This window comes from Nicotiana attenuata, unplaced genomic scaffold (genome assembly GCF_001879085.1).
Source record: "Nicotiana attenuata strain UT unplaced genomic scaffold, NIATTr2, whole genome shotgun sequence".
Taxonomy (NCBI): domain Eukaryota; kingdom Viridiplantae; phylum Streptophyta; class Magnoliopsida; order Solanales; family Solanaceae; genus Nicotiana; species Nicotiana attenuata.
The window spans coordinates 2,557,374-2,565,584 of record NW_017670236.1 but is presented as its reverse complement, the minus strand read 5'-3'; the positions used below and the strand labels follow the sequence as shown (position 1 = coordinate 2,565,584).

Below are 8,211 nucleotides of genomic sequence, written 5' to 3'. Positions count from 1 at the left end.
CCCCCCCCCCCCCGAAAAAAAAAACCTAACTAATGCAACGTAGCACAAGTCATAAAGTAAAATTTTGAAATGGTGAATAAAATATGTATCATTTTCGAAAAGAATTGGTCAAAATATATAGTACTAATATATATTGAATGAAGATGGGATGAAGCATAATGACTAGTATACTTTCCGATATCACGTTGAATGGGTCAATATTAGGAGTATTTATAACTTAGTTTAAAATTGAGAGGTAGTACGTTTGATTCTGATCAATCAATTATCTCCATATTTTTGGGGCTTCCTCGTCACCCTCCCAAAAAAAAAAAAAAAAAAAAAAAAAAAAAAAATTGTTTTCAGATTTTTTATACATAGGCGTACCAAATGAACAACGAAGCTTTTCTTTCTCTTTTAGTCTTTATATTTATACATGTGCAATAATTGTAATAACTTATTCTTGATAAATATAATAATTATGTTATTTCATGCGAGTAAGCTTTACGTCATTACGAACATTACAAAATTTTCGGCTGTAATTTGCAAAATGTTCTCAGCTAGCTAGCTTAACAAAATCTCCTTGTACGTATTAGGCAGTATTACTTGAAGAATTGGAAAAAAAAAATGAAAGACGATGAGAAAGATGAAACAACGAAGATGCCTCACCTTTTGAACATCCTATTTTAGAAAACGTTAAATCTAATCCTTAAATATTAAGGTTAATGTAGGAGTATTTGGAATTTTTATTTTTATTTTTCTAAAATGAAGAGTAGCATGGCTTTACCTAGCTAAAATGGCTGTCGTTGAAATTTACATCACAAATTTACATACTAACATTTTTAATTATTCTAAATATACCAGGTACCTAGAAATTTTCAGAAAAGCGGTTAGCAAATTCATTTTGAAAAAAGTTACACGTAGATAAACTGATACAGGAAGAATTGCTTACTGTTGAAAATCGATATTAAGTGAAAGGGCATTTGAATCAGCAATTGCAGCAAAAGCAGCATTAGAAAGGACTATGGTAGTTCCTTGTCTTGTAGGATTAGAAGCTACAGTTTGTGCCCGGTCAACGATCTTGATCTGAATAGTCTCTCCTGATTTACAAGCTCTGGGCAAAATTGAGCTAATGCAACTTATCAAATACTGTCTTCCACAAGCAGCTCCATCGTCCCAAATCCCTTCACCAGCTGCTGCAAAGAAGTTGCTTGAAGGAAACTGAGTTGAATCGCTCCCAAAACATGCACTGGCTGCTTGGCAAAAAAGGTGGAGAAATATTCAAAATTAAAAATAAGCTATAAAAGAAATTGGCAGCCTAGTGCACTAAGCTCTTGCTAAGCATGAGGTCCAGCAAATTAGGTCAACCACATTTAGTCAATTATATGTACGTAGCCTTATTTGGCATTTCTGCAAGGAGTAGTTTTCACGGTTTGAACACATAACCTCCAGATCACGCAGACATTTAACTCTTACTGTTGTGCAATATGCAATGAGAGGTAAAACAAGAGAATTTAGCATTTTGACATATCTTTTTTGTAGAAAGATAATAACTTACGTGTGTATGGTGGGCTATACTGGCTTGCTGTTCCTAAATCAGCTTGAGAAGCATACAAGAGTTGAGAGAATATTAGGAATAAGGACAACCATTGTAGAAGAAGGGGTAAAGGCTTTGACATCTAAAATGATGAAGCAACGTTGAAAAAAAAATATAATAGGATTATTATTTATAGTCTTTACTTATAATTATAAAAGAAAATAAAAATCAGAAATGAGGGAACTTTGTCGAAATTGCACACCAGGAGGGTGGAGGGTAGAGTTTTCTCGAATCTTTATTCAAGAAACAGCGTTTCTTTTATAATGATCTCATTTATATTCAAAGTCAACGATACTTGTTATTAGGTCTAACTACTTTTAATTAAAAGGAAGCTTCTCTTTTCTCATTTATTTCTCAACTGTCTACTAGGAGTAGCAGCCCCCTCCCCCCTTGGTGGATAATTAAATACTCAAATATTTATTACCTATTTGTGGAACTACTCGCATGGACATAAAAACCCACTAAGTAAAGCTGGAGAAACAACTAGGCGATCAATTGTTCACTTAAAGAAATCAGGCTAAAATATGCGTAGAAAAATTAAAGTTGACATAACATTCTTGAAGGTATTTAACAAACACTTCAAACAAAGAGGTGGAAAAGTAAGAACTAATAAAACTTCAAGCAGCTCTTGATATGATGGAAGTAAATTAATTACACAGGCAGAGAACGCAAGAGAAAAAATAAAAAACAAGAAGAAAATGGAAGACAACTAGTGCAAATTTTACGAGACATGCAAGTCTAGCAAATTGCGCAAAATATGCTAAGCTCTGAGATAAAGCTATTGCTGAGAATATATATATATATATATATATATATATATATATATATGCGCATGTGCGTCACACGTGTCATTCAGTACAGACCTTCTTAAGACAGTATATATAATCTAAAATTGCAATAAATTTGAAGGGAAAAACTAATTACAAGCTTAATGTGATGAACAATCAGTTTATTCAAATGACGTGACTACTATACGCTAAATAATTAGATATCGTCTTAGCGTGAAAAATTGAACAACTAAATTCACTTAGGTAGGTAGATATCTCTTTTCTAAACCTTACTGGAATTTGGGGGGAGATTTGATGACTCAGTAATAGGATTCTGAAAGCGTGTAATTGGGAATGCAGAAGCTGTTGGTAGAGGCAGTATCTTTGCTCCCATGCTTATTTTGAAAGTTGGATTTGATCCCAAAATATCAACCACGATAACAAAATGTATCATTCCAAAATTTGACTAGAGCCTTGAAGTGGAGCCTTGGAATAATAGTAAAGATCAGTCACAACTCACAACTTCGAGCCATAGAAGCAGCCACTAATACTTGCTTTAGAGTAGGTTGTCCACATCACACCCCTTAGGGTGCGGCCCTTCCCTGAACCTTGCGTGAACACAGGATGCCTACCTCCTGAAGAAATCAGAGCCAAATCTTGTCCTTTTCCTTTTTTCTTTTGTCTTGGAGAAGTTTATTACCATCCATTCTCAATGAAAAGTTAACCGAGGGACCTCTGCGTACTGTTTTAACTTTGAGAGATGTATTTTGTTGAGATGAATATTGGTGAGACGATTCTAAATCTCATGTCAATTCAAAGTGATATTAAAAAAAATTTTTCGAGGGATCAAATTTGTTTCCAAAAAAAATATAAAAGGCAAAGAAAATTGACAGAATGTAATAGTTCATGAAAACATGTCAACTCACTTGTGAATAAGCCATGACGTCCAAGTTGATTATGTTGTTCAACTTTTACTCTTAGAACATTAAGAGAATCTTGTTGCCAATTTTAGACTCTGTAAGGAGTCAACTTTTATTATTCTCTTTATTGCCTTACATAGTAGTTGAAAGACTAACAGCCGCTAATTCAGTATTGTTTAGGCAGAATGGCCTAAATGACACTTGTACTTGTGCCACTTTGTCATGCCGGTCCCTCTACTTTATATGTTTTCATCCAGACATTTCTACTTGATCAAAACTTATATTTTAAACCATTCTGACCGTTGACCAAGCGTATGTGGCGTTTATTTTGCTGAGTCAAATGAAGTGCGTGGTCACACGCTTTTAAAAGCGGGTGAATATACTGGGTTTGATTAAAAAAAAAATATTAAAATCAAAAGAAACAAAAGGCCTCAAAGGCTCATTACGTCAACCATTAGTGATTCTCTTGGGTGATAATTAATCAACTTATCTCCATACAAACAAAAGTGAAATTTTTCTTCTTCCCCAGATCTGCACAAAGAACAAATATGTTAACTATTGTCAAAGTAATACAGAAACATCAAAATTAGAAGGAAGAGCACGTATTCAAGCGAAATTAAATTCTGGCCAAATTTTTTTCCAAGATCTGGTAGTTCGCCTAAGTTTATTTGGGATCTAATAACATAAAAGAAGAGCGGAAGTCGCCGGCCAGTGTTGTGGTGGAAGGAAGGTCCCGAAAAAGTTATATTTCCGGCTAGATCTAATTTATTCGGCTGGGTCTAGACCTGTAAAAAAACTAACAAACAGTTAGAGAAAATAAAACAGGGGGGAGGGAAGATGAAGAAGAGAAACGACAGAGATAGGGAGTGAAGCAACAGTCACCAGATTCTGAGGTGGGGGTTAGTTTAACTGTGTTCGAGCTCCCAAGAAGAGTTTTATGCTTGGGAAAAATCATGATCTAATTTTTTACATTTCATAATGGGTTTTATAGGAATTGTAGGAAGAAAAAAAGAGACAGTATGATTTCTCATCGTGGGAGAAGCCATGAAAGGTGATGGGTTAAGCTTGAAAGATGAAGAACAGATGAAGAATTGGTTTGGGGTTGGGGGGAGGTTAATAATCATTTCCCGTTTTATTTTCCTACGTGTCCATAATAAATGACCTGGAGCCTAAGTGGATTAATTTTCTTGACGTGGCATCCTACGTGTAGGAGATTGTATTACACGCTTCCTGTCATAAGCGTTTATTATACACAGTTTGAATGAGTATAAGAGTTCAATTAACAAATTGTTAAGTTTGGGAACCGGCATGACAAAGTGGCACAAGTATAGGTGCCATTTAGGTCATTCTGCCTATTGTTTATGTTGAAAATTTCTTATAGAGGGCATCGGAACAGATGATAAAAAAAATATGTGGCCTTAAGTTTTTTGTAATTTTAAACTAGAAATGGCATAAATGTAGGACCTGGAAAAGGTGAATTTCAGATAGGCAATATCGATCAGCTCCTATGTTATATAGCACGTATCTTAAGTGACAACCATCACGTTCACAATGTATTTGTATCATGTCTTATATTGTATATTTCCCTCTGTTTCAATAGTTTATTCAAAAACGAATGACACAATTTTATATTTACAATCTTTTTTGTTTTAAACTTTTTATTTTACATTCTCTTTAAGTTTAAAAACAGAAACATCATAAAATGTATAAAAGTTTCTTACTTAAACTTCACATCCAATCATATATTTTACGGGACAAGAGGGGTTGCTCCGATGGTCAGCACCCCCTACCTACAACCCCAGGATTGTGGGTTTGAGTCACCAAAGGAGCAATAGCTCCAACAAAGGGGAATCAAAGGGAAGGGGAATTAAAAAAATCATATATTTTACGTAAAATGAAATGGAGGAGAGTATTATTTAAGAATTACTTCCTCTATATATAGACGATAACGAAAGCAACGAATCACAAATAGGGTTTCGCTTTTCTGAAGCAGAGGAAAAATCGAAAGAATTTGTTGTAAATGCTCTAGAATATTTATGTATCCTAAACTATTCCCACAAATGCAAGTGTTCGACCATAACTCATCATAGTCACTTTTACCCACAGTAGTCATTGTGATTATCACCTTTGTATTTGTATTTGGAAGGTATATATGCCTTTGAAGCTATACAAGGAATTTTCAGTGAGTAGCGATGGCTTTATTATTGGAAAACAGCTCTAAACACACTAACAATCAATTCCAATTGCTATATGGACGATGGAGTTTCTATCATGAAAAGGAAGAGTTCGTAATCACCCTTTCATGACCCTCAAAGAAGTGAAGTGATTTTCACTCACTTAACTTTTACACTAACGCGGCCCCCCTGCTTATTTTGATTTTATTTATATTTGAATTGCTTGGTGATGGTTTGAATCTGATGCTTGCCTTATTACTTTTGTGAAATGAAAATTTATGTTTGCTGTGAATCTGATGCCTTTCTTGCCCTTTCCTCTTCTTTCATGTGTTTCTGTTCTGGAAATGTCTATTTGAAGCCTTTCGCTTTGCCTTTACTTTTCTTGGACTATAAATAAGTGTAATGCATTTGAGTTATTTCATTGTGGAAGCATTTTTGGAGAGTTCAGCTTTTCACGAGTACTAATAATCTTTTGAGAGTTCTAACCATACTACCCATCAATGGCAAGCCAACAACAACCTCGTCCATTGTTCCGTTTCGCTTCTATGGTTCGTCCTGCTGCAGCTGCACAACCTTCAGCTCCAGCTCCAGCACCCGCCCCACAACCATTATTCCGGACAACGACTACCACCCCATTTAGGCCTCCGGCATCAGCAACTACTGCTGCTGCTACAGCAACTGTTGCTACTGCTCAGCCAACTCAACCTCAAGAATCTAGACCACAAACACCAGCTACTGCTTCTGCTCCTCCTGCTGCCGCCCCTGCACCACTACCGCCGGCACCTCCTCAGCCACAACAACAACCAGCAATGTCGGCCCCACGGAGCCCGATTTCAGCACAGAAGCCTCAGCCAGTGGCTGCAGCTTCCCCACGTTCCACTCCAGCTACTCCACCTCCAAGATCACCTGTTGCTCCTCCTCCACCTGTTGTTTCGCCACCAAAGGCTCCTTCACCACGTTCTCCGATGGCAACACAGCCACAACGTGCCCCCACCGACGTACCTAAATCTCCTGTTATTAAAGCCACCACATCAGTGCCACAATCCCCATTCAAGACATTAGCTTCCAATGTAACAACAGAGAGAGCTCCGCTTGGTCAGTTTAGTAGTCCGTATTCTTCACCACTACCATCTCCAAACACAAAAATGGCAGATTCTACCCAAACTCTCATCAATCAATCGTCACCATCAAAAGCTCCAACACCATCTCAAAAGGTAATCCAGCCTAATTTAGTGAAAACCCAAACCTACTCTCCTCAAATTAAGCCTGCAGTTTCTCACCCTCCATCCCCACTAAAGCTTCCCCCTCCTCAACTTGAACTTGAGTCCAAGAGTCCTCCACATATTGATCAGAAAAGTGTTGTGGTCCAAGAAACCACGAGGGCTAGCATGAATGGTAATCATGTCCCGCAGACCAATAGAAATGGAAAAAATGTAGAAAACGGGAAACGAGAACTGGTTAAAAAAGATAAAGGGGTTCAGCAGAAGAAGGTGTCTAATTCTGATACAGGAGATGACTTTGGAATGAGTGTTCTAACACTAGCTGGTGAAAACAAGGGGGCTATTATGGAGTTAAGCCCTTCAAGGAAGACATACAGCCCTCAGAGCCATCAAAAGCAAGGAAGCCCAAAGGCATGGAGTAGCAGTGAGGATGATGGAGAAAAATCAGGGAGCGAAAGTGGTAGGAAAAGAGAGAATAAAATGCCAAATAAGTCCCTTCCTATGACTGCATTCATGAACAGCAATGTGCAGGGTGTCAACAACTCCATTCTCCACAATGCTTCTTGCACTCACCATGATCCTGGTGTCCACCTTGTTTTTGCAAGAAAGACCAATGGTAGGCATGGGTTCCACATTAAGGGAAGTCCAAAGAGCTAAAATATGTTTAAAAGACAGTCAAACACTCAGAGTCTTTTTCATGTAGGGTCCTTTATTTCTATTGGTATTTTGAAAGAATAAATTGAGTGGTTCAGAAAAGGGCATGGATTCTGACTCTTCATGCATGGCTGCGACCCACTTCTCAAGCACGAGAACCATCCTTGCCTTTGGAAGGACAGAGAGAATCTATGCACAATGTTACTACATGCAATAAACCTTTCTTATGTATTGAGCATTATTATTGTTCTATGTAATTTGTAACTCCAATATATAGAGAACTTCCCATCTCTTATTAATTTAGATATATTTAGTAAATATTGAATACCAGCTTTTAAGATAACAAACAATGAGAACTGGATGCATAATATTAATAGGCTGTATTACCTTGAAAATGAATGTTAAAGGGAATAGGTGACCAGGGGCGGATTTAGGGGGCGGAAGGGGTTCATCGCCGAAAAATTACACTGTATATATAAGGTAAAATCTGGTTTTTACCTCTATATATTAAGTTTTGAACCACCTTTAACACAACCCAAAGTGTAGTTTAGTGGTCAAGGGGGTTCAAAACCTTCATAAGGTCGTAGGTTCAATTCCCACTAGCTACAAAAAAATTGTTTATACAGATGCTTATACTCTGCTCGTGCATTTATTTGCACATATTGATCCGATCGTATTTGGTATGCTGAAAAGGAACAGCTACTATAAATCAAGAGAATCTCTTTTTTGGTTCGTAATTTGGGACCAATTCATATACAATTAAGCATGGAGATCATCAAAGTCCGTCGCCTTATGGTCAAATTTTCATGTATGATTTTGTAACTTCAGTTTTTAATTAGACTGAAATGAATAACACACATTCAAACACTTGAATATGAAGATCTATTTATTTGCTTTTGAGCT

General features: G+C 36.9%; 2 protein-coding genes across 3 annotated transcripts in view; one reads left to right on the top strand and one right to left on the bottom strand.

Moving 5' to 3' along the window:
• The window catches only part of LOC109236383 (EG45-like domain containing protein), a 2,255-nt gene extending 458 nt beyond the window's left edge, over positions 1–1,797 (bottom strand). For both annotated transcript variants that reach the window (XM_019402556.1, XM_019402557.1), the window contains exons 1-2: positions 1,535–1,797; positions 929–1,229 (exon numbers count right to left, since the gene is read on the bottom strand). In XM_019402556.1, coding sequence (XP_019258101.1) covers positions 929–1,229; positions 1,535–1,655 — 422 coding nt within the window. In that variant the 5' untranslated portion in view covers positions 1,656–1,797. The remainder of the gene's footprint in view (positions 1–928; positions 1,230–1,534) is intronic.
• Positions 1,798–5,934: 4,137 nt separating this feature from the next.
• LOC109236385 (extensin-like) lies at positions 5,935–7,311 on the top strand. The gene has a single exon (XM_019402558.1). The coding sequence runs from the start codon at positions 5,935–5,937 to the stop codon at positions 7,309–7,311; it is 1,377 nt and encodes a 458-aa protein (XP_019258103.1).
• Positions 7,312–8,211: the final 900 nt, after the last annotated feature.